At 37.9% G+C, this 27,809-nt stretch overlaps 1 protein-coding gene across 48 annotated transcripts in view; it reads right to left on the bottom strand.

Annotated features, from left to right (window-relative positions):
* The window catches only part of tcf7l2 (transcription factor 7 like 2), a 92,331-nt gene extending 64,804 nt beyond the window's left edge, over positions 1-27,527 (bottom strand). For 6 of the 48 annotated variants that reach the window (XM_058985324.1, XM_058985326.1, XM_058985331.1 and 3 more), the window contains exons 1-3: positions 26,954-27,526; positions 26,708-26,774; positions 26,423-26,547 (exon numbers count right to left, since the gene is read on the bottom strand). In XM_058985324.1, the coding sequence (XP_058841307.1) occupies positions 26,423-26,547; positions 26,708-26,774; positions 26,954-27,142 (381 nt within the window). In that variant the 5' untranslated portion in view covers positions 27,143-27,526. Of the gene's footprint in view, positions 1-26,422; positions 26,548-26,707; positions 26,775-26,953 lie in introns of all 48 variants that reach the window. The other 42 variants (XM_058985328.1, XM_058985335.1, XM_058985333.1 and 39 more) reach the window with 31 other exon arrangements.
* Positions 27,528-27,809: the final 282 nt, after the last annotated feature.

Genomic DNA, 27,809 nt, shown 5'->3' with positions numbered 1-27,809 from the left:
CTTATTAGTGTGCTTCCTGTCACCTCCCTGTGGTTTCGAAAAGTAAGCAGATCTTCGCTGCAATGAGGGGTTACTTCAGAATACTTGGCTCTGGTGGTTTCCGCCTGTCACTAAATGAAGAATGCCCCCAAAAACTGAGCCTTGCCATGCAAGAACTGACTACGTCCCGTTTTTTAATTGGCCTACTCCCACTCCAAAATGACACTGCCCAGGATGTTCTTAAATTATAAGTAAGCAACAGGAACACAAATGACGGCTTATGTAAAATCTCTCCATTTTAAGGATACTGGTTATAGGAATTACTGCTACGTCTATTATTACAACAAAACATTCGAAATCCATTGTGCCACCCTTTTGTAATTATATGAATCAATAGTAGAAAACCACAGAACACCTCTGGCTATTTATAATGAGGGAACTGTTGAGTAATTTGAGTGGTTTTACACCTGAAATCCACTGGTGAGGCAGTGGTAATCAACTGTGAATTATAAATCAGGGCTGCATGATGACAGTTGAACTGTCCAAACCTGTCCTTGCAGCTCCTGGAGATCTAAAGGGCTGTCAGGTGCCTTATTTGTGGGTTTATAGGTATGCTGTCCTTAGAAGTTTCTCCTGAGACAAAAGACAACGAGCGTATAAAGCATGCAATGTGTGCTTGGAAAATGAAATTAAGCAAATCTTAAAATGGCACCCCCGGAGACTGAAAAGGGGGGCGTCACACAGCTAAAGTTGGCTTATATAACCTTCCTGTGCACAATAACCGAGAAACGTTCTGCATAAATGAGGAAGCAACTGTTTTACCCTCATCTACGGAACTGTCAAGACAACAAGGGAAGTATGTTTCCTTTTATAAGACTGACAAAACAAATTCAAGCACTTTCAGGCACAAAATGTACAGATCTCTGAGATATTCTGCAAAATAAAATAAAAAAATCCATTTGAATTTGCTGGTTGAAATAGTAAATGCTGTTTTTCAGCTGCCCCCAAAAAGGCAATTATATTCTCCCCATGCAATCTCTCCCTACGATCAAGCTACCGAGAGCAGTGGTGCCTGGCTTACATTTCTCTAGTATTTGTACATGTAATAATATTCATAATATCTATGAAACCTTGCATTCAATTTCCAAACAACACGAGTCGTCACGTGAGCCCAGCTAAAGGATAAAGGCCAGATGCCACCCTGTGACTGTCAATCAATATTGAAATGATATACAGAGTGGGGCACTGAAAAGTGCAGATGCAATGACAAGTACTTCATCTACATAAACTTGGCACCGCAAATGTTCGCAAAAGCTCATCCTTGCTGCTTGCGAGTTTGCCAAGTAGCAGAAAGGCTGGCTGAGTGCTGATGCAATTACGTTTGGCAAGCGATGAGTTAATTTGACCTTCTGTGCCTCAAGACTCCTCCCTTGAATGCAGCCAGCTACCTCAAGCAAACAACCTCCTTGTCACTCAAGTATCATTTTGTTGTAACAAATTACTCCAAGTCCAGGATTACAGGCCTTTCCAAATCCCTCCTAGAGAGCAGAGAAATAAACACTGCTTCCCAGGATTCAGGACCAGTTGTTCCCTCCCATAATCCTACTCTCTATCCTGGCTTCCACACAGGGCAAGGTCTGTCAGGCCTGCTCAGCCAGCCCATCCCCCAAGCCTCCCCAACACGAGTTGAATGTCTTACTTGTCCATTATGAAGTGAAAGACAAGGGGCTCCTCTAAATCCTTACACAGTGTTGAACTATCTTGACCCACCTGTGGATCTCGCTGGGGGAAGACGAGGAGGGTACGCTACAAATGCAGAGTGCATACAGTACCTGCCTCCCTCAGATAACAGTACACCGCCTTCACTGAGTCTGCATTGTGCGGAGCACAAGAGAAAGGGCGGCCAGAGATGCCACAGATTGCGGTTGCCCCAGGTGTCTGTCGGTTTGAACAGTTTAAACTTTTACAGGGATCAACCTGGGTTACAGAGAAACTGTAGCCACTTTCAGCAAAAAATAAATAAAAGAAAATTCTAACTGTTCTTTATTCCTCTTGTAAAGAATGATGATGTTTTAGATCACCAATTTTTTTAATTGATACATTGTTCCCACATTTAGGCACACAATACGAAGTGCTAAAGTAAAACCTTAAAACTACTGTTTACTGCTGCAATTTATTCAAGATTATTCTGTTTCCAAAACAATAAGTCAAAAAGTCTTTCCTCCCAACAAGTCATACTGTAAATTGAAGTGTTTTGTAGGCTGATTTTTAAGGATGGCGAGTAGACTGATGCAAAGAATTCCCAAAAGTCTTTATTATTTCTTGCAACGTTGAAACATCAGAAGTTTTTAATAAGCGGTAAAGTGATGGAGCACAATGCCCTTTGATTGTTGTTTGACGCTTATTAAAAAAAATGCATTTCTTTTACAAACAAATACAGTACAAACATGCGCAAAAAAAACCAAAAAACAACATTGGGAAAAAATGTGGTTCCTTTCAATACCCTTAACTCTGCTGATTTAACCTTTATCAAGGCTCTGCTCCATGTTATCTTTTGGCCACATGTAATCAGCTTCAGCATTTGACCCGGACACTGGCTGTCGCCAAATCTAAACAAGCCAAAAAAAACTGTGTTATGTATTCTGAAAAACCAGACTGGCATCAAACTATGTAATGAATCATTAACATTAAACTTTGTGAATTGATGCTTAAAAAAAAAAAAAAAGAAAAATCATTAAAATCTGGCTTGTAAAGTCAGTGCCTTGTTGCTCAAAATAACCCTTGTATCCTTTGTAACTTTATTTTTTGTTTGTTTCAATGAAGAGCTTTTGAGAGATGCTTTAAACCATCTTAAAAAAGAGACCAGTCTAAAACATTAGAAAAGTGTCTTTGCCAAACTCAACCCTCTCTCAGACACGACCAACAAATAACCAGCTTGAGAGCATGCGGACGCATTCACTAACTTTGTTTTTGATTCAAAAGCCCAAAAAGAGATTAAAAAAATAATAAAAAATGTAACAACAGTATTGTTTTCCTAAAACCATCACAATTTGAGAAACACGTAACCCAGTAGAAAACTTACTTATAGTCACGATGTTATAAAACAAAATTAGTATTTCCTGCTCCTGTAGTTGAAATAAAATAGCATGTGAATTGGTTAAATATATCTGTAATGTTTCTATTGACACAAACAGTGAATGTAGCTCGCTTTGCCTGCAGAAGCTCGGATGCACAATTCACCAGTAGTTAAAACTGAAGCCCCTCCTTCCTGGATCTTTGACCTTTACTGTATCACAGGACAGGTTTGTGAGATACAGGAGCTCTCGAAACAAAACTAATGGAAATATAGCCACTAAACCACAGACTTGCCAAATAAAAGGGGACTGACCTGTGATGAAAGTGCTTCTTTTTTGATGCATCCCTGAATTTATAAAAATCGAAGAAAGAAACCACAGGAGGTCACTGTCCAAACTATCTCTGTCGGTTCTTACTGTGTTTTAAAACATGTCACCTCATAAAATAAAAACCACTAATGAAGTTCTGAATCCTATATCATTAGGATTTTGAATTGAAATAACAGGTTAAACAAAGAAATTGACCTCAACATGTGTATCCACCTGTCTAATGGCATGCAATGCCGAGTTGCTAGCCTCTCAATCTGAAAGTATTCCAGCAATGTAAACCATGTGCAGGGGACGCGATTCTCAAAACAGAGCTGCTTATGCAGACAACACATGGAAACAGAGCTTTGGAGAAAGAAGTGACAGATTTCTAACCCATCTGTGGCAACAGGTCAATATTCAGATGAACTGCAGTACAGCCACGTACCCAGTGTCTGGATACGGGCAGTGTTCCACCATAGCAACAGTCTCTAGGGACTCCGAGTCAGCCACTGAATCAAGGATTGTGGATTAAGGGAAACAAGGGTTTATCTGGGTTCAAAATAGTTGTGGTCACAGACAGGAACTGCAATTGCGCATATATGTAATTGCCTGCTGGGATATATCAATTGACAAGTGAAAAGAGTTGTGTGTGTTGGGGCATCCTTGTCATGCCTACAGTGACTTGCTCAAATGCTCAGGGTACTTTACCTTATAATCTCACTTGACAGTTGATAATCTCTGTCAAATGCAATTCACACAACAAAAATCAATTAGAAAACATGACCCCATCTTCCCAAAACTCAACATTGCGTACATGCAATAGAGTTGTTAATCTAGTTCAAATTAAGGGCAAAATTTAAATATCACATAGGCTTATTAAAGTTTGAACACTGGAGTGAAACTGACCTATAACGCAGGAAGTGATGAGTTACCAGGAAGCAGTGCAAGTTTTAATGTAAAATATTTAATATGCAATACGTTCAGATGTTGATAGTTTAAAAAAAAAAAAGCGAAAGCCAAGAGCCAAAACATCAACATCTTCATAAGGAAAGGGGACCAGATCAGGGATTTTAATTGGTTATAATTTTAAAGATGGAGCCCATGAAACAGACTGATGTATATTATACACTTAGTTCGGCACTTGGCTCTAGGCAATGTCTATGGACTTTTATTTATGACTGTAACCCAATTATTATTATTATTACAGTACATACTAAATTACTTTATAAATGTGAACTAACCGACCAACCGCACGTCCAAATAAACTCTGTCACTGAAGCAGACCTTCTCTTAATAAACAAACGATTGACTGAGGTTGTAAAACAACAAATTCCAATCAAAGGTCTTTTTTGAGATTCATTAGTGTTTTCCCTAACACACTACTTAGCAGCCAGAAAGCCGGTTTTCTTTTGGAATAAATATAATGAAAATGGAAATCTGGATGAAACTATAATGAAGCTACAGTACATATTGCTCTTCATAGCTGTTTAGCTTTTTAATACAAGTTATATGAGTAAATAAAAAAATAAAAAATAAAAAAAAAAAGCTCAAAATAGCCAGAGGCAGTTTGCAAGCAGGAAAATAAAAGTGGAACGTGGGAAGGCCTCAGGTTTCTGTGCCTGAGGGCATATCTAAGAGGCTCCAATGAGCCTGTATTTACTCAACAGCCAGAAATGCTCAGGGTTCTGTCTACTGACAGCAAGGGGCACAGGCCACAACACTCCCTCCAAGACTTAACTGTGCCTTACTGAGAAAAACTCTACAGGTTCAAACTTCACAGATTAGAACTGCATCACACGCTACTGCCTTCCTTACCTGAAACCCTTTTAGAATATAACCACGCAGGACTGTTTAGTGAGATGAAGAAGAGTGGTTTGATATAGCAGCATTAGTATTGTGTGATATCAATCTGTATCTGTATTAATACAACATGCAGTAGGTGTTAACCATGTATTGCATTTGTTCAAATATTACATGACTTTGCATATACTGTTAGACAGGCCAGAGAGCAAGCAGCCTAATGCCAGTACAGCAGTCTTTACACACCAATAGCTTTCAGAAGTGACAGTTCAATTAAACTGTGCTATACACCTGAACAGCATTTATATCAAAATCAAAGTCACCTGCTTTCCTGGATAAACACATGCTTCAGGGGGATAGAAGACGAGCATAGTTACCAGGCCTTCCTCACTAAATGACAGGACTAAACGACTTATGGAGGGCATATGCAGGTAGTAACTACTGTACATGTAATACTATCAATTACACTGAAGAATTTGGCTTGCAAGCATGCAAGAATTGAATAAAGTACCTTTCTTATTTATTTTTTTACTAAGACTTTTGGTTCTGAAGGCACCATACACCGCTTGTGGGCACAAGGAAGTGATGCTCTCTGGGTGGGAGGCAGGCAGGGGTACAGAGGTCACAATCCAAACTCTGCTTTCACAAGTGCAGCGAGATAAACACAGCAGCACAGTTGACCTCTTGAGTTCTTGTTTTATACTCTCTAATGATTGACGTCACAAAGCAATGGGTTATGGGGGACTGAGCCAAACCAGGCTGGATTAACTTCTTGAATGCCAGAGGCTGCTTGTGCTACATATTAATCAGCCAGTACTTGTGGTTAGTTTTTAATTCATTAATTTATTAAATTAATAGATAGCAAGGTGTTTGGAGCCGATTACAAATTCATGACTCTTCTTTTTGACGCTCCCTCAGTCTCCTCACCTCTTAAAACACTGTATACTGTTTTAACTTTACTCTACAGCAGATTTACAGGATAGCCGACTGTTCTCATCTATTAGATTCTGCAGATTACCGTACTCACAATGTATCTCCCAGATTAAGAAAAATCATGGGATATGTCAATACGTGGCAAAGATGAAAGTATATTTACTTTACAAGTTGTGTAGTGAAGATGTATACAACTAGTCTTACAGCTGTGCATTACTGAACATCAGTTCAAATCTGAGTGCAATAGATTTGAAGTGCATGAATTACTGTACAACTCAACGCAGACTTGTATTTAGCAAGATGACAATTTGACAGTTTATTAGGAGACACTATTTAAGAACTGTTATACATATAAATACACACACACATTTTTTATATATATATATATTTCTTATTTACATTTGAATGAAATCTAGAGCACCAGGAAGGTTAATGTTTCAGAATAAAATGTGGCTCCAAACTCCCTGTGTTTTTGTCAGCTGAGGGAAGGCAGTACAGCAAAAAACCTCAGCCAAGCCATCAACTTGAACATTGAACTTCACAGTAGTGGCTGCCTTTCTCAGTCTTCCTTTTGATGTTACCTCCAAAGCAAAAGATCAAAGGCTTGGAGTGTGGTGTGGGGAAGTCCCAGGCTCTTAGCCTGCCAGCCTGTGATATATGCAAAAGTGGAAGCCAAAAAAAAAAGAGGAGAGACAGAGAGAGAGAGAGAGAGAGAGAGAGAGACTGAGAGCAAGAAGGGAGAGAAAGTGTGCTAGGAATGTGTGTGAACAGTGCAGTTTACTACAGGCTAATGGAAAGCAGAAATACACCAATTACATGTAGAAATTCATTAGTACAGAGGACATTCTCAAATATGAATGTTAACTCTATGATTTATAACAATATCAGGAGTAACTACTGTATCCCCACTGCACAAGCCTGTCAGCACAAGATTATGATTTTAATGTGAACACTTACTGTACACAATCTTAAGTATACAGTACAAATCCTGCAAATATGAATTGAAAAAATAAATATTTAGTGAAAAGTATTTATTTATTTATTTATTTATTTAACTTCATTTCCAAACATCTGCAAGTTTTAACCTCCCAACTGCTTAAACTGCAATGTGTTTTTTTTTTTTTTTTTTTTTTTTTTTACTGGTCTGACTGTCTTCTGATTTTGTGTTCAGAGTTCTGAATGTTTCCCTGGCTGGCACAGCTGTGCACCCCGAAGGCTGAGGTCCAGCAATGCAAGTTACAAGATAGAACTCTGTGCTGCCACAGTGGTGATGCAATACCTTGACAGTGCGTTTACCAGTGCCGTGAGCTACAGTCACAGTACAGGAGTTTATTCTTGTCATCACAACATTTGCTTGTAGATCTCAAATCACACTAGATTGGGGGAGGGGGTACTATGTGATATCCACAAACTGGTTAAGCATGCCCAGGCTATCGCGGTATACAAAAAAAGCAGGCACTGACAGGCAGGAGTGAAGGGAGCACACTCCAGCTCACGTGCAGCTGCTAGTAGGGATGTCTACTGGAACGACAGATTCTACACAAAAGGGATTCGAGGGCTCCACTCAGAAGCTAGGTTTATAATAAACATGACGGGTCCCAGAGTGGCTCACCTGGTAAAACCATGGCCACGTGGTGTGCAGGGTGAGTCATACAGTGCAGGGGAGAGTTCTGTGCAAAGTCGACTCCCGTGGGTTAGGGAGCCAAAACTGGCAGGGACTCTCATCGCGCTACAGCGAACCCCTGCTTTGTCCTCCAGAGGCCGGTAGCTCGCCGACATCCGCGCTCAAGTTCCTGGATGTAAAAGAGGAAGCAGGCATGGTCGTGCGATAGAAGGACGTCCACTGAACCTTCGGTTCCTGAGCTGTGTGGGGAACTGCTGCAGTGAGGTGGAAAAATAATTGGACATTCCAAATTGGGGACAAAAAAATAAATAAATTGGGCACACTAAAATAAAAAATAATTGTAAAAAAATAAATACATAAATATAGTAAACCTCACTAAAATCAAGAGCTAACTACAGTAGGAACACACAATCCATATACAGCACCTTTATTAGAACACCCCAGTGCTTCTGTTGTTTTGATTTGTTGTGCATATGAAATCAAACCACTCCATATTATGAAAATCTTGGAAAACAGACAAATTGCCTAATTGATTACTTTAATAGGCCACACATGCACTTCATTTAAAATAGTAAGAGAAAAGGAACACGGTAAAATTAAGATTTTTTAAAAGTTGTTTAAGATGCCTAATTAAAAGCACAACGTGGTCTAACATTTTCACGAGGGCCTATTGTTTCTATATCACTGAGGCTTTCATGCAGGGAAGAAGACGACGAAAAAGAAGAAGATTTTTTAAGCTCACACTACAGTAAAAGCCATTAGATAAGACACTGGAATATCTTTCTGGAAAACATGTCATTAGAAGCAACTGAACATCAACATGACTGTGGCTCCATGACAAAGGATGAATAAGGCTAACCACTGAAATCCTAGTGGCTTTAAATCAGACTTTTTTATGACTCCACAAATCAAGCATGTGTGTGTTTTAAACAGTAGTACATTATTAAGCTGCGCATTGTTCTAATGGACAGGTATTTAATTGCAACCCCGAGCACCAATAAAGAGGATTGCGTTACTAATAGGGATTTACATTGTAAAAGTGTCTGCATGTCTTTATGTCCTGGGCCTTTCTCACCACACTTTAGCAGTCATGTATACCTCTCCTGCTATTGTGCCTCTCAATGGACTTGTAAGCACTACATTTTCATGTACCAATACTTTAATTACTAGAGGCTGATTAAATTATATACACTGACTGACAGTCCCCTGGAGGAGAAAACAACGTCAACCATCAGCGAGTAACTCCTGTTACGATCTGGAGCTACACTGGGCCTGCCCAGTAGTGCCTTAGAACAGTAGTCATGTTACACAAACACTGTGCAAGCCAAGGCCTTTAGGAAGAAATCAGAGTCTGGGACAATGAAAGCTTTGTTTAGGAGGGAGTAACAGAGGGAAAATTATATATATATATATATATATATATATATATATATATATATATATATATATATATATATACACAGGTTTGGTATCTCGTTTCAGCGCAACTGCCAGCATCTTGTTAAATTCTCTTTTCTACTGTAAGTAGAAATTAAATTCCAGCTGAGATCCACTTTCTTAAAACAGCAGTCCCACATTAATAAAAAAAACTCACTTTTATTATTATTTTTTTTTTTTAACAATTTATTATATTGTACTGTACGATATACAATCACAAGACATTAACCTTTTAAATTATGAGTGGGTAAATGAGGTGTTTTTTTTATGAAATAAATTATTCATTCTTTGAATAAACAATTTCCTAGAATCCCTTTTCTAATGTTATTAATATGAAGAAATCTAACTGAATTAGAATTAGTCCACTATAATGTAAGGCTTACTGTATGTTCCCTCTTCTACATGTGGTATATTAGATAAGGGCACTGTAACAGATCTTTCTTGCTAAAGTACAGTAGCCATGGGCAGGTGAAAGGTTACCCACAGCGAAGAGACTTGCATCTTCTCCATGGCAACCGGTTATTGTCCACCTGCATCAAAGAGGCTCCAAAAAAGCATGATTTTAAATGCAGCCCCCATACAGCACGCTCACACCAAGATAAAGAAGAATCCCACACAAGGGTGACTGGAGAAGTACTGCCGAACCCTCTATTGTGCAATTACTGGTATTATATTACCATACAGCCTCTTTGCATGGTCTCAGCTCGCATAGTGCACATACAGTATGATGTGCTGTACAGAAACAGCATATTGAACTGCGATTGACACTGATCTACATAAAAACAATGCACTTGACACTAAAACAGTGTTCTGAATGGACATGAACAGTAATCACGGCACTTTATGTATTGGAACACTTTTCTGAATTGTTCCTGGCATTTGTGCTTATTACAGCTGAGAATGCAACTGAAGTATAGAATCTCATTAGTAAATGCTGACGGGAATTTACATACTGTAGTAGAAAGTGTTTTTGGCAAGTAGAAAAGCTGATACAATATGCATTTTAGTGCAAGCCAGATGTAAAGTGTAGGGGTGTGTGTGTGTGTGTGTGTGTGTGTGTGTGTGTCTGTGTGTTGGCACAGCAAGACTCAGTTTGGTTAGCTTTTCTAGTTTGCTAATGGGAGAAAAAGGATTGTATTGTAGGCTCTATGTGAACATCCTTGTCACTGACGACTTAAAACACACACACACACACACACACACACACACACACACAAATACTGGCATGCAAATGCAAAGACCGATTAAGGCTTTACTTTCAAAGAGCTTTCATTGATCTTTTTCGATAGACCTGCAATAAATCAAACTAGATTGACTCACAGGAGAATGGGGCATAATCCTTTAGTCAGATCTGGGAGAACTCAAACCAAACCAGCTGTTAATTTAGGCTTTACAAGATAAAGCATGAGAAATCCAACCTGATGTACCTCAGGGCAAAGGCTTACATCATCTCTGTAAAGCAATCGACTTATTGCCAGTTGCGGGAGCTAATCAGAGCTCTTGGCGACTTGTGGCCGCAGTCATTTCTATGTTCTGGAAAATAGGGAGTGGAAATCTGGAAGATCAGGGACACATATAGAGGGGTTGAGGGAGAAAATGTAAAGCCACTAAATCATATGCTTCTACTCTGGTATCGTATCATAGCAAGTTACTAGAGAAGTATTTCTCTTAAAAAGAAGTGCCACTGCAGGAAGTATTTCACTTCTCAATTTTTATGACTCAAGAAACATACAGCAGCTATTGAGTAATAATACTGTATAGAATAGCAGAGGAGTGAAGTGCGTTTGTGACGAGCTAAAGAACTGCAGTGGCACAGCTGCTGTGGGCTCTTATAATCAGCCAGAGTTCACCGCCTCTGTCCAATACGTACGTGATATCATAAATAAGAACATACTTTTTAGACACTACTTTTAAAGCCTTGGAAAGAAAAAAAAAAAAAAGTTGAGGGTGTGAAATCGAGTATACATGTAGATTCAGAAATGGTTCATGACTCAAACAGCTATGGTTATGAGGACCTCATTTTAAAATGAAAAATAGTGACTCAAATCAATCTAGGAATGTTTCACAGTCTTAACATTAACCCCCCCACCCCTCCACTTGAGCGCTGGATTCATACTGAACCAATTTCAAGTACATAAAACAGCTTTAATAAAATAAAATGCATGATCTTGCTGAACTCACTGATGCCGTGTTTGGTGGTCTGTTTACTATATGCAAGGAGATCACAAATTAAATCCAATTTCAGGTATTACACTGCCTTCGTATTGGTTTTACAGCAGGCTGAAAAAACCCAGACTTGTCATTTCTGGATGAAAGCCAAGAGAAACTGATCCTTAGAGTCAAAACAAAACTGCATGTGAAATATGAGTTAAAACAGGATTACCAGCGACAGAAACTGTGCCTTGGGTCTGGTTCTACATGCATTTCAAAGACTATTCATTATTCCAATATCTATCTATCTATCTATCTATCTATCTATCTATCTATCTATCTATCTACTATACCACAGAAGGCAGACTGGACTTCTCAGACTGGTCATCACCATTACTTATTTAATTATGTATATATCTTTAATGTCAGGAGGCAAACACACCGAGTCTCTTGACAATATAATGCCCAATTAACATGTTTACTAAAGTCTAGAAATGCATGCACAGAATTACATTTGACAGGGCAATAGCCAACAAAAGCCTGTGTCTAGCTTGTAGGCCTAGTGGTCTATTGTGTACCACCTATTGAAAGACAAGGTAGATGAAAGCAGCTTAACACAGCATACGTCCTTCTGGCAAACACAGTTAAACAATGTAACTGGTTTACTTTTAGTGACTCGGATCACATCCATGGAATAGAACCACAAGAAAATCAATGTATTTTTTTTGCTAAATTATCAGCACCATTTCAAAAGACGAAAACTCTATATTTTAGGCATTTTTCTTTTGGGAGTTTCCCAGGGATTATCTTGCTTAAACACTGAGCAAACAAGTTACTCAAGTATATGGCTGCACTGCCAATGGTTGTAGGAAACATTTCAGGGGGTGGTTTCAAAATTTGAGGCCACAAGTCCAGTGCAACAAATCATACATCACAATCAATCTAGGTACAGAATGCCCTGTTTCCCAACTCACAGGGAGTGCAAATTGAACACTGTACAGCAATGAGATACAATGCAAGAATCCCCTACAATGAACAGGAACAGCATACTATCTGGAGCAGAGGACCGGAACAGAAAATAAGAGCAAGCACACTCAAAGTGAGCCAGAGCGCCCACTGCTATTAAAGCCAGTCTTCCAGTCACTGAACCAGCTGAATGGTCCAGTTCCAATCTAGCATACAGTACACACCTTTAGATTGAGAGAGGTTAAGGCTGGATTCATTCTTGACAGGGGAGACTGTACTCCGAGGTGGTTCTAAGAGTAACATAGTGGTTTTAGGAAATCAAGATAATTGCAGTTATCCAGATGGTCCCACAGCTCGTGGTGGAGACGAGATAGGTGATGCCAGCCAAACTTGTATTGAAAAACTGCTTAGACTCTACAGACCATAATGGGGAAATACGCAAAATATAGAAATCTAGGCTATTTTCTTTTTGGAAACTCACTTTTAAATGAGCTTTTATTGTATTTGAAATTGAGCTAGTGCCCAAACGACAGGTGCCACACGGTGAAGTTCAAATGCCACCTCTATTCAACTGCCCATTCCCAATGGCAAATTAAAACTGCGCTGGATTCATTCAATCTTGACACAGTAAACTAAACTGGGATGGTCTGACCAGCTCAAGAGGAGGAGTGGTGAAGCAAGAGTGAGAATCACTTCAAGAAACCACAGGGATCATAGGAGAACCCCTCCCCCTTCCCCAGGAACTACATAAACAAAGAGATAGATAAATCCATCCCTTTGCAATTACATCACAGGCAAATCCTGTCATCAGCCGTTTCTGCGGGCTGCTTATTGAGAGCTGTCAGGAATCATTATTGCTGTCTGATTTCAGAAGTTGACGGGTCATTTTTGTGGCTACCAGCTGCCAAGGGAAAGGGTTAACTATCGTGTGACAAAGCATCAATATCGCCACATGAAGCGCTCAGTCTTAAAGCTGTGACAATTACAGAAATTACAGTGTCTAATGGTATTAGGCATATTGCAGTCAAAAGAACTGAAATAACAGCAAACTAGAAGATAATTGCCTCTGCTTAAAGGGTGGTGAACCTTTTCAGCAGCTTGCATTAGTAACCGCTCAGCTGTCTGTCAAGTGACATACAGTGCACTTTGTAGACAAAACCACAAACCAAGTCTTTAACCAGAGTACAGTTAATATGAACTATAGTGCATGCATACAGTAAAACTCTCTAACTCTTGATAGCAAGCCCATGATCTTTTAGAAATCAAAACCCAACACACTTCGAATCTGTGGTTTCCAACTGTAAACCGACTGCCTTTCTTTTCCGTCTTTTACAGTAACCACTGTTTTGCATACCGCTTTTGCATAGCACTGCAACAGTTTAAACACAGCTGCTTACATCACACTGCAAGCTGTTACAGGAGGCAGCATCGGATGCTTTCACAAAGCACAGGCATGTTGCTGCTACATTCTATCATCTGCTGCATCAAACACAGAAATCAGGAACTACACTTTAAAAGTGACCCTTTAATGAAAACAAAAAGGTCAATCTAATACGGTAAGCACAGGGACTAGCACAAAGTTCAATAAAGACATTTACAAAATGTGTAACTAAATGTTGCGCATTCTGATTTAATGTGTATCAATCATGATACTTAAAATATAGAGCCACTCCACTGCAGATCAAAAGCCAAGCAACTTATTACTTAACAAACAAACCGACAAAGTCACATTTTGCCTAAATACCACTGATCTGTCGATGGCTTAATTCTGGTTTTAACAAATCGAAATTCATCAACAAGTAAATGGCATTAGTGCAGCTATGTTCTCAAGCTGAAGAGCAGAATGGCATGCCTAGAAGACATTGTATTGTAACCTAATTGCAAGCAGCAATGAACCCTGGTTCTAAAGTTCATTCCGAGTACGAATGTCAAACTGAGTCAGTTATACTTGGCAAACAGACATTCCCTGCGCAGAGAAACCCCAGCACAAGTAAAAGCTTTGCGCAAATGCAAATTCTAATACAGTGGAGGCCCAGTCACTTCTCTATTGATTCAAGCTATCAATAGTAGTTCAAGACAACAGAGCCACTCTTTCTGCCTCATGGACTTTTCATTGGCTCATTTGCACAGCCCATCTGCAGTAAGTGCATCTTTTTGTCATTTCAGCCCGCCCGATCCATTTGCATTACCCGCTGAAACGGCAAGAAATAAGCCCAAAACTGCCACAGTGCATCTCTTCCAGCCCGTCCCCTCTCTGACTAATGCTCTCCGACACTCGTACATCACCCGCAAATTGGCCAAATGAATTAACCACGGCTCTGCTTAACATTACGAGATTTAAATGGATTTTCTCTCTCCAGGTCTGCCCAATAATTGCATTTATCCATCTTGTTGAAGTCCAGTTTAAACTTGCTAACATCATGCCAATTCCAGCTACATTTTCTGCTCCAGTGGCAGGAGTGTAGGAGATTTGTCATCGGATCATAACAGGTAATTCAAACAACAATTAGTACGACGACGGCCCGTATGTCAACGTCTGCTCCCAGTCAGCGCAGTTCAGACCCCGCGCTCCCTGCTCACGAAGATGAATTGTGCTCACAATTCTTCAGTTTCAATCATCAACAATACTGACTGGAACAGCCGACAGTCCAAAGCGGGCAGGCCCATTATGATCACAACCTCTTTGCACCTGCAAATGCTTGCAGAGAAGGCCTTGCTGCTGCCAATGCTTCTTACTGTTTCAAAAAACACAAGCCCCCTAAACTTAAGTCAAGCTTCTGGTACTAAAAACTAATTACAAGATTGAGGCTACTGAAAACAGTAAAAGTCCTTTATAGAATCGCTAAGTTATATATTTTTTTGTTTTGTGTATGTGTGTGTATTTAAACAGTAATACATTAGCCACACAAAGCCAGAAGAAACAATTCAGCTATGTAAATAAAGCAACTGTCTCCTTTTTCTAGCGGCTCAGGAATTGTACCCAAACAGCACAGCCTTCCCTGGTTTGCTTACAATAAATATTTGGATCAGTCCAGCAAGGTAAATAGCCATTATATTTCAGGACTAGTATGCCCCCAGAACATTGATTGTTCTCTACTTTCTTCACAGCTTTTCAGACAAAGTATAACATTATTTCTAATCTTCATCCTAAAAAGCTGAACAAAGTGCAATTATTTGGAAGTTGCTGTTGATACTGTTCCTGTTTATAAATGACCATGTCCTTGCGCTTTCTAACACTGAATGTATTTCAGGTATCGGACAGTCACCTGGAAGGAATTTCACATATTATGCAAGTACATTGATAACAAATCAATATATTAATATTTATTTGTTATCAATGTACTTGTTAATTGATGCCTTTGTTAATTAAATGTTAATTTAGAACTAGAACAGCACATTTCAAATGTTGATCTTTACACACGTTACAGTTTAGATTCTTATACTGACTATACAATATGAACTGTTAAGATAGCACATCTGTATACAGTGCAGCACCAACTTCTACATTCAGGTCTTCAATGCACTACATTTAATTTACACAAAAAAATGAAGAGAAAGGGGAAAGTTTTCCTTCACCCTAAACCACTCAGTCCTTTTCTTAGTTTCCCAGGCCAAAGTACCTGTAATTCCACTCATGTTTAGTCTATCAAACTGGATTGGATTTCATAAGCCTTCATCATTTTAATGCACATCAATGTTTGCAATATTCCACGCTAAATCCAACCCTAATCTTACGCTTAGTAAATTAATGTATTTCTGCATTTGGAAAAACAAGCGCATTCACCTTTTGTGTAAACAAGAACGTAGCACCTTGACAAGCAAACAAACTGACAATCGGCTCATAATCCCCCATCTGTCCTTGGATTTAATCAAACAGCAACTACAACTTTAATTAGGAGCATTACAAATATAAAACAAATCAGCCACCAATGCATCTTGTAGCCTTCGTTTTTACAATGTATCTTTCAGTCCTGTTTTTTTTTTTTTTTTTTTTTTTAAAGAGGGTAACATATTCCCAGCTGATTTAATATTGTTGCCAGCTAATTTACCGTAATTCAATGTCAAATGGAATTTCACTCTGAATTTAATCTACAGTCGTAGCGCATATTTGTGAGAAGAACAAATGCTACAGTACATCTTGTGAGGCACCTCAGCATTCTGGATCTGAAACCACAAGGCTTTCTTCATGTATTTTCCAGTAAACAAAACCAAAACTAAACTGGATACACAAACAGTACAAGAGATAACTGAAATGCCTTTTTCCCCAATTATTCTTAAGATGGTGGTACAGGACCTGTTACTGTAACTGTACTGCAGGTTATCGATGATCTTCATTTTGAAATGTGAAATGTCTAGAGGGCGCCCAGAGAGTCTCTTGTAGGAGGAGGCCCTTTTCGTGAAAGAAATGCTGCATTATTCTTTCTTTTTTTTTGCTAAAAGGCCAATTATAGCAGGATTACATAAGCCACTGAATCATATATCTCTTCAGAAATATAATTTTGTACAAGAAAAAATATAAAATTTCACCCGAATAGTGCTAGACTAATATTCGAAGAAGAAAAAAAAGTTTAATTATTCCTAAAATAGCTACAGTTACTTAATGACAAAAGATACAAAAATGATCGCGTATGAAAACATGTAACATTCAAGATGCTGGCCCTGAATGATCCACTTGGGAGTCTTCAGGTCTAAAGCTGTGTTAGGCACAGGTGTGCTTTTTACATTTTAAATTCAGGACTTCTTACTGCCAAATACATCCCAATAGGGTAACAAACAGCCCCCTTGGCAAAAACAATAACACCCCTGTTCCTAGTCTATAAAACCCCTCATCATGCGTCATGCAAAATGCTCAGAACTGAATAAAGCTGAATAAAATTCCCAGGGTGCTTCTTTTTAAAAGAGAGGCGCACAACACTAACATTACTCACAACTGTTCAGTTTAAACAGAAGTCCACTGCAACAGAACTCCAGGACTGTAATAGAATCCATTTTTTGTTTTTCTTAAGAACAGAAGTTAGAGAAGGGAAGGGAAGTGGGGCTTTATGAATCCATCTGTAGTCAGTAAGGGCATGGAACGAGCGAGACTTAAACTCAGTTAAATGAAACTAACCCACTCACATGGCTCGTCTGTCAAACCTGGCAATAGCCTTGTCCCCCCCATCCCCCCTTTCCTTGTGAGAAAAAGATAAATCTGAACCCTAAAGGACCTATTCTTTGGACATCTAAGCAGGAACTGAGCGCACTCTCATTACCGTGACATTAACAGCAATTATGCGCCCCATTCAAACACCTTTTGTGTCCTGGACGAAGTTCTCTGCGAGCCTGCAATGTTTGGCCTGAGAACTGTTCTCCCTTGAAAGCACTTTCGAGCTCCCGACACCGAATGCAACATTCTTTTTTTTTCATCCCAGCAATTTTCATTCACTTCGCTACCAACTGCTTTAAAGCTGAATAAAAAAGGAGCATGTCAAGCCTTTTCTTTTTTGCAGCACTGCAGCCACAGAGTCTTACAGCGTCAGCTACATACAGAATTCTTACAGCGACACACAGTGAAGGCCTAAAAGAAGATCCCTCAACGGATCTCAAGTTGTTACTGTAAGGTGGGTGGAAACACAGTTTTATACAAGGTTGTGCGTCTTCCAATGAAATAAAACAACTAAAACACCGGCACATTTGAACCTGCGGCACCTCTGCCAACCACCAGCCCCCACAGCCTGCAGCATCAATCCAGGTGTCCACTCAACTGTTTATTCAAGGGTTTCATTTTAAAAAAAGGAGAGAGAGAGAGAGAGAGAGAGAGAGAAGCAGTAGTCTTTGTCAATGCACTTCTATACTGTGTGTGTGCCTGTGTGTAAATTCACAGGCCAGTTTATTTATTTAGTGCTCTTTTCTAGTTCAGCATCAGTGTCAGTGCCAGCTAACAATGTATTTGATGGGGTTTGAAAGAGCAACTACTGTGGGCGTTCATTTTTCATGATGCACACTTTCCGTTCATAGTTTTAGATTCTCATGTCCCAGTTTATTCCATTTTAGGATCTGCCTTAATATCACTTTTTATTTTTCATTTCTGAACGAACGCAGACGCATGTTACCCTTTGACCTTGTAATAGTACAGCCCTCTGTCAGTCCCCAAAGTGGAGACGTAACAGCTGACCTTCACAAGCTCACCAGGCAATACAAAACAATTATGCTCTTCAATGAAGGCTGCAGGTTTGTCATATTTGGGATATGTATGTCACATCTTGTGGCTCTAGGATACAGTCTTTTATATACAATTGAAAGAGACTTAGATTCAGTGCTTCTAAGAAAGGCTTGCCTAGAAATTTTAAACAGTACAAAATATACAAAAGCATGCTATTGAAAACATGTGTCTGCAAACATGTATTGCACATTTTAAATATTATTTTACTTTACTCACGTTTACTGCTAAACTTTTTTTTTTCTCCTACATATATTTTTTCACTGTGATACTCATTAATACCCTTTGCTCCCCACATGTAGAATGAATAATTTATTTTCCATGTTTTGAGTAACAGTCTGTGCCTGTGGACTATATTTAACAGAGATGACAAACGTTGTGTTCCAGATGTACAGAGCAATCTTTGTATTCAAGCGTTATGGAAATGCATGACTTAGGAGCCCAGTGTTCAGCTGCTAAGCCAAAGTAGATTTCCAGAAATGAAAAACTGGGGAGAAATGACCTACAGATAACAACATTTCTTCCCAACAGAAAAGTGCACTAACCCAAACCAACGTTTCATCACAAGTTACACCGAATTATCCTAGAAGTGTGGCTTAAATAACTTTACAACGTAACTCAATGGGGTTTCTTTCTGTGTATTCTCTTTACACAATCCAGATAACTTGGACTCTTTCCAACCATTTTTTTTATATTACATTATATTATATCTTGATATATAAAGAAGAAAGTTGGTCTGTCTGTCTGTTCCTTTCTGCATTTGGACCCCCGCAGGAGCCAGTGCAACCAAACTCTGCACAGCCTCCTCTTTCATCCAGGGGAAGGTAAAAAAGGAAAAAAAATGTTGACCCCCAGGGTACTTTATTTAGTAACCCCTACAGTAGCCATGTATCCCACAAAACCAAAACAAAAATTTAATTAAATAAAATTTAAAAATGGCAAAAAACAAAAATAATTAAAAAAAAAGGAAAGGGGTCCGAACACATTGTACGACACCCAAGATCGGTAACTTTATATATATATATATATATATATATATATATATATATATATATATATATATATATATATATATATATATATATAATTTTTTTTAATAGATGAAAAATTGCTACAGTAGCTATTCTTTGTTTTTGAACACCACAAATTAAACAGGTCTACCTAAAACTCCTAAGAATTTCCTGAATACGACAGAGCATTAAATATGCTTTTCAACGCATTAACAAAGAGAAAATATAAAGCACAAAACAAACAGCGTGGTTTCGGAGTGCATTTCAGAATTGACGCTTCTAAATAGTGCAGTCTGTGAACAGTATCATATGAAGTATGATAATGAAGCCCAGCAAGCTAAACCCCAGCAATCTGCTCAGTAAATATTTACAGCGTGAATCTTTTCCATTCATTCACCACTGCTTACAAAACCCTACTGTACTCTACATCTGCAATTCATTGACTTTACAATTTACCACATGTTGAGATGGGAGAGGTCTCGGCTCCATTAGAATCACTGCACAAATATGCAAGTGATTTATTGTTTTAAAAACTGGAGGCCGATTTAATGCAACTCCACTTTTCCTGAACATTACTCCTATTGGCAGACCATGAACAATGACAGTTCGGACTAATTAAGCTCTGAAAATGTGCTGTGCCCCGCTAATGCCTACCAGGCCTCAAATGTATTTTAATGGTGCCAAACTAGTTAGAAACTTAACCCCTTTGCATCTGAAATATATTCATGTATTACTACTTGCAATGTGAGATTAATTAATTAAAAAAAAAATACACAAAGTGATGTTTTTGTCACGAACGCGGTTGAGAAATTAGCTGTTTTTTGTTTTTTTTTTAAACAAAAAAGTAATTTGCAAAACAAAAGGATGCCTATATCCTAAACAAACTGTCCATGTATTTTGTAACAACCGACACAAAACAAAGTGACGCGGTACCATTAAGCCCCTGTGGATAGCAATTAGGATCCATTAGCATGTAGAGCCAATTTGATAAGGTGCAGGCCTTCTCCAAATCCCTCTTACCCCATTTTATTCACCTCTCGGGGAATGCTGTTTAAAGCTGCACCCTCACACACACACACACACACACACACACACACACACACACACACTCCAGATGATAATTCCTATTCTATTGTTACGCTTATCCCAGTAAATTAAACAAGCTGCTATCTACAAACAAGCAACAGTGCTGTTCAGAAATTCAGGGCTGCTTTCAATCCAAATCTGGAGCAAATGTAGTAACCTACTCAGCTAAATGGAATTTATTTTCCTCTGGAAAAATAAATGACCTTCATAAAGAAGGAAGAAAGACACTTAATTCATTAATCATACTGGACTTCACAAACATATTGTATTTATAAAAATAGTTAACTACTAAACCACACAAAAAAAAAAAAAAAAAAAAAAAACACAGAATGCCAAAGTTTGGAGGAAAAAAACCCTCCAAAAAAACAGCTAAAAATGAAGCAGAATAACCCTGTTTAACAACAGAACAGCCAGTGACTATGGAGAACTTACAATATAAAGAATAAGGTTATGTTTCTATATGAGAGTGTGTTTGAGAATGGGGTTTGTGCTGTTTGTTTAATTTTTCAAACTGCTTATAATTATATAGGGAAACCGTGACCCATTGCCAGTGTCTGCAGACCTTCGATATTATAAGGCCAGCATGGCGTCAAATATCTTAACTTTCAGAAGTCTTACAGGCTGTAAATAAAGCCTGTGGATTTACAAGCCTGTGCTGCCTGCCAGCCAGAGTGTGGCACATTTCTGGTGAGGTGTGTTTCTGCCTGCAGCAGCAGAACTAACCCATTGACTTTAAACACGGGTTTAGACCCAAGCGTTGGGCTTGCTGAGAGCAGTGTATGCAAACATTTCCAGCGCACCGTGAGCTAATGAGGGGCTCCAGTTAGCACTAAACTATCGTTTGTAGCAAAGCATGATGGTCAAACTGCTAAATGAAAATACATGCGACAGAAATTAAATAAACGAGTTAAACACCCCCCTCCTCCCCCCACCCCCTCAAGGAATCTAGTCACTGTGCTGCAGGAAACATGTTAAATCCAGGCTCCCTCACACAGGGCAGCCAAAAACATCCAGCTTAAACACAGCCCATAGACAGCTGGAATAATCTCCTCGGAGTTTTAGTAACGGAACAGAAATGCACATTATCACAAAAATCTGCAGCTGTCAGTGCCAAATACACTGTCGTTTATATTACTGCTGCGGTTAGTGAGGAGGCACGGTGCTAATGTTTAGAGCTTCCACGTACCGGTACATCTTTCCACATCTAACCTATGTCCTTTACTGGACAAGCATATCAATATTAAATTCAAGCCAAAGCATTAAACAAAAAATGATTACAGCTGTCACTCTGGCAATTACTAATACAACTATAAAAAAAAAATATATATATATATATATATATATATATATATATATATATATATATATATACAGCTCTGGAAAAAAATAAGAGACCACTGCAAAAAAGAAAATAAGTTCATATTCATTTTTAAACAACACAATACTAATGTTTTAACTTAGGAAGAGTTCAGAAATCAATATTTGGTGGAATTACCCTGATTTTCAAGCACAGCCTTCATGCGTCTTGGCATGCTCTCAACCAGTTTTCTTCCAGGACAACCTTGTACTTGGCTTGATTCATGCCAAAGCTGCCCGATTCCAGCCTTGCTGAAGCACCCCCAGATCATCACCGATCCTCCACCACATTTCACAGTGGGTGCGAGACACTGTGGCTTGCAGGCCTCTCCAGGTCTCCGTCTAACCATTAGACGACCAGGTGTTGGGCAAAGCTGAAAATTGGACTCATCTGGGGGTGCTTAAGTAAGGCTGGAATCAGGCAGATTTGTCTTTGTGAAGGACGCATGAATCAAGCCAAGTACAAGGTTGTCCTGGAAGAAAACTTGCTTCCTTCTGCTCTGACAATGTTCCCCAACTCTGAGGATTCGTTTTTCCAGCAGGACAATGCTCCATGCCACACAGCCAGGTCAATCAAGGTGTGGATGGAGGACCACCAGATCAAGACCCTGTCATGGCCAGCCCAATCTCCAGACCTGAACCCCATTGAAAACCTCTGGAATGTGATCAAGAGGAAGAAGGATGGTCACAAGCCATCAAACAAAGCCGAGCTGCTTGAATTTTTGCGCCAGGAGTGGCATAAAGTCACCCAACATCAATGTGAAAGACTGGTGGAGAGCATGCCAAGACGCATGAAGGCTGTGCTTGAAAATCAGGGTAATTCCACCAAATATTGATTTCTGAACTCTTCCTAAGTTAAAACATTAGTATTGTGTTGTTTAAAAATGAATATGAACTTATTTTCTTTGCATTATTCGAGGTCTGACAACACTGCATCTTTTTTGTTATTTTGACCAGTTGTCATTTTCTGCAAATAAATGCTCTAAATGACAATATTTTTATTTGGAATTTGGGAGAAATGTTGTCAGTAGTTTATAGAATAAAACAAAAATGTTCATTTTACCCAAACACATACCTATAAATAGTAAAACCAGAGAAACTGATAATTTTGCAGTGGTCTCTTAATTTTTTTCCAGAGCTGTATATATATATATATATATATATATATATATATATATATATATATATATATATATTTATTATACACACACATCAAATGCATCCAAATAATTTGTTTACTTATTTTTAAGTTGAAATGTAAACAGAATATAAAATAATACCAAGGGCTATTGGTATAGTGCAGGGTTGGGTTATTATGTGAACAGGTGATCACTCTCTCAATGCAGTATTTACGCTATACGTGTTTAAATGATGCAATACAGCTTGGCTGCTCACAGTCCTCCTGGTTTTAACAAACAAAGCCTCTTTAAAAGGCACTGAGTGTGGCAGTGAACCGGCATGCCATGACATAGCCCATTTAGTTTAGCCAAACACAAAAAGGTATAGTAGTGTAGCGGACTCAGATTCAGGCACTCACCATGTACAATCATTAAGGAAATGCAAGAGACACATTTTTATTTGTTTTTCTAGGATGCCATGTATTTAGTTTATTGTTTTTTTTTGTTCCCCGTTCCACCCCACCCCCCCCATTTAAAATGTAATGACCTGTGTAATGCTAAGCAAAACTACATGACTACATGACATAAATATGTGTGGAACGAGTGGCACACAGAGCTGTCACAACACCTCATGTGGATGGGTCATTTGAACACTTTTCTCTATTAAACTGAAGTGCAAAGGGTTAAACATTGCACCTTGACAGGTAAGAAGGTATAAACACAAGTGCTATTTAAACCCGAAAGCTTGTTAATTGTGTTTGTTAATGTTAAATAAGATTGTCACAGATTAAGACCGCTTTGTTTACGAGTTATTATAAAGCTATTTTGCAATCAATATGTAGGCCCGCACATATGATTGGGATGATCTGCAGCCAGGGTTCTTTTTAAATGTGGTATTTTTACCAAATTGAATAATTGCTGACAATTATAAAATATGCCATACTAAATCTCAAACATTTTTTTTGTTGTTATTGTCGATTATCTTAATAAGAAAATTACTATTTTTATATTCCTAATAATCTGCATAATCTCCATACTGGGAAGCGGTACCATTTTTATATATATATATATATATATTATATATATATATATTATATAATCTTCTTTTTGTTATGATCTTAAATTTCCTGAGTGCAATGTTTGTTTCATTCACTAAATTATTACCATGATTATCACAACAAATACATTAAGTGAAACAAATATTAAAAAACAACATTTATATATATATATATATATATATATATATATATATATATATATATATATATATATGTGTGTGTGTGTGTGTGTGTGTGTGTGTGTGTGTGTGTGTATGTGTGTGTGCAAAAGACTTTAATTTGACTGCAAATACATTACAAAATAAATAGGATTTGTTGATTAAATTGTTAAAAGTAGAAAGAAGTAATACTTTGGGGGCTTTCATTTTTTTACAATGAGAAAAAGGCAATTTTAAGCCATTATAACTTTATATACTGTAACCATAAATGAAAATAAACACGTTAAAAAAAACACTCACAATGCAATTAAATCACTGAATGTTATTTAAATAAAATAACAAAAAACTAGATAAAATAATAAAACGTATAATTGTAATTGGCCTTTCTGTAATTGTACTATAATCCGACATGACAGTTTGTAATTGGAAACAAATATAAAAAGCACTTGCTTTAGAAAATTGCCCCAATTGCATTTATATTGCCCCACTGGGACTCGTGTGCTGTAGGACATTAAATATGTATAATTATTCACTGCTCAAAATATATAGTTGATGGTTGTTATTAACTAAATGCAGTGTAAATGCCTTATTTTAAACCTTATTTTAAAAAAGCTAAAGGTGCGCCATTATTATAACGACAACGAGGATCACTTAACCGTAGAAGCAATAATGGGCAGGGTTGAAATATTCAAAGATCATAATGCATATTATAAATATCCCTTTCTGGTTAAAAAAAATATAAATTTCAGACATGTTTAGATAAACGACGTCGTTTTATGACCACTTCAATTTTATTTTTATTTTGCCAATGTATCAGTTCAGATGTTGGATTACTGTTTATTTTACTGCAAGTATTCATTATCAAAACAAAGCAATCATTTAAAAGAAGGTGTACATGAAGATGAGACGTGATATCTTTCAACCACGGGGCATATTTATGTGGGCTAGGAGGATACAAGTGAATGACTTAACATTCGCGCAAACAAGTTAGGACTTCTTAATACAAAGGTACAACACTGCATTCATTTTAAAACTGTCACCTATTAACCCTTTTTTAAGTATAATCTATGGCCATTCAGGAATCCGTACAAATTAAACACATCCACAGTGTGCTGTGAACAAAATATTACTGAATAACAATTCACATCCGGCATTCATTTTGCATGGAAGCGACACATATCATATATATATATATATATATATATATATATATATATATATATATATATATATATATATATATATATATATATATATCCATACCTATGATGAAACGCAGGTAGAAAGCTAAATGCACATTGCTTGTATTATAAACAAATACAATGTGGATTCCTTAACAAGAACGAGACAGCTGATGACAGGACATGAAGTCTACAAAATACCCCAAAGACCCAACAAGATCAACATTATTTTATTAATGAAGTGTTAGAAATGTTTGTTAATAACGGGCACGTAAATTATAATATATATATATATATATATATATATATATACACACACACACATACAGGAGTACAGGTGCACACATAACAAAACTGTTTCCCTGCATGCAGTTTAGCCTAGAATTTCAAGCGATTCCAAGGTATATTGCTATATAGAATGTGAATTTACAGATAATTACAAAAAAAAAGTAAAATATTAAAATGACATAAATTTTAGGTACAATAATTATAATACTATCGTGTGTAAAAAAAAAAAAAAAAAGTGAGAAAGTGCAACCATGTATCTTAAAATAAAACTATTTTATAAACAGCATCTACCGGCAATGTAATGAAAATAAATTAAAAAGAATCACACGCTACTATACTGCAGCTATCTCCTCTGGCTACAGCACGAAAATATTTATTGGTACGTGAAATAAAAAACAAGTTATGAAATGTATTAATATTAAAGATGGAATGCGTATGCAGCTAAACAAATGACACAGAACTTAAAAACAACTTGCGAAACTTTTTTTTTTCTAAAACAATATATCACGTATGTGTATGTATACCTTTATATATATATATATATATATATATATATATATATATATATATATATATATGGTATACATACATACATATATGTGTGTGTGTGCATGCATGCATGCATGCATAAATAATCTGCCTCCTGCCATCATCACGTGTGGCTTTTATATTAAGGAAATTAAAAACAAACTTACTGTTCGCGCAGTTGGAGAGAGTGATCCATTCTGAAGGTAAGGGCTTGTGAGATCGGGGATCATTATAAACGGGTAGCCCGGGTATGGTGGGCTCTTAAACAAACCTCCATCTTGCCTTTTTGCTGCTAACATGGCGGGAGTAAAGGGAAGAAAACTTTTGTAAGTGCCTTGAAAACTTGTTTTGCGTCTCAGAAGCAGTCATCAATTCAAAACACAACACTCGCAGAGACTGTACTTTTAAACAAGCCATGCGAGAGACCCAAACAAGTGTGTGATTAAACTCACCCTCCTCTAAACTTTCTCTTGATTTGTCTCTGAAAGTTTCTGATCTAGGCGGAGGCCGTCTTTCCGCCTTGAAATGCAACGAAACACACGGATTGCATTAAAATAAGAGAGAGAGAGAGAGAGAGAGAGAGAGAGAGAGAGAAAGTTACAATCGGTGCGGAATTGCGTGTTTGCAAAATAAAATATTACAAAACATCACGGAATGCACAAAACAGACACGGGGTGATCGACCCCTTTTCCACTTACCTCTGAATCTGACGAGCTGTTTTGATTAGTTTCTGATTCGTTTACTAGAGAAGATTTGACGTCTGCTAAATCCCTTTCTGCTGATGAGTTCTCCGAAATTTTTTCCTCCTGCTCCCCTTCGTCTTTGAAGGAGATCATTTCATCGTTCGCCCCCAGATCGTCCCCTCCACCGCCGTTGAGCTGCGGCATTTTCCCGAGCAATTTTGGGGCAAAAACCAGAAAGTTTTTAAACCCTTAATCTCTATGATCCTGGTCCCGAGCTAAACTTTAGCGTCTGTGTAAGCGTTTTCCAAGGGCTGGTGGATTGTACAAACTAATAAAAAGGGGGATTCTTGGCAGAAAAAGAAGCCGGAGATAGAGCTGAACCGCTCGGATTGAGTGAGTTGAAGTTGGTCGGAGTGGTTTTCGGTTCAAAGGCGGCGCTGATTGACAGATAGAGGGGATGGAAATAGAGAGAGAGTCTGGATTCAGGATTATTGACAGGGAGAAACACACAAGAAACTAATGAGATTCAAACAGGGAGGGACCTGAAGTGACGTTTTCATAAATAGAGAAGGGCAGGAAAGTAAGAAAAGAAAGAGAAAAAAAACACAGCTTGATGAAACCGGCGGAGTTGTGTTTAGCTTTGCAAAGCAAGCAGAAAAAGACAGTTTGGGAAATGCACGGGATCGCTCACCAGCTCGTGCAGTAATGATTGCAGAATACTGTAAGCGGAAGATAATACTATTATTAATAGTGGTAATAGTAATTTTAGTAGTATGGTTAGCCACAGTTGCCACTAACTGAGTTCCTAAAATTACTATTTATATTTCTACAGTCTAGAATGGTTTTAGTTCTGTAATTATTTGTCTAACTC

Source organism: Acipenser ruthenus, chromosome 13 (assembly GCF_902713425.1).
Source record: "Acipenser ruthenus chromosome 13, fAciRut3.2 maternal haplotype, whole genome shotgun sequence".
Classification (NCBI taxonomy): domain Eukaryota; kingdom Metazoa; phylum Chordata; class Actinopteri; order Acipenseriformes; family Acipenseridae; genus Acipenser; species Acipenser ruthenus.
This window is presented reverse-complemented; position numbering and strand designations above follow the sequence as displayed.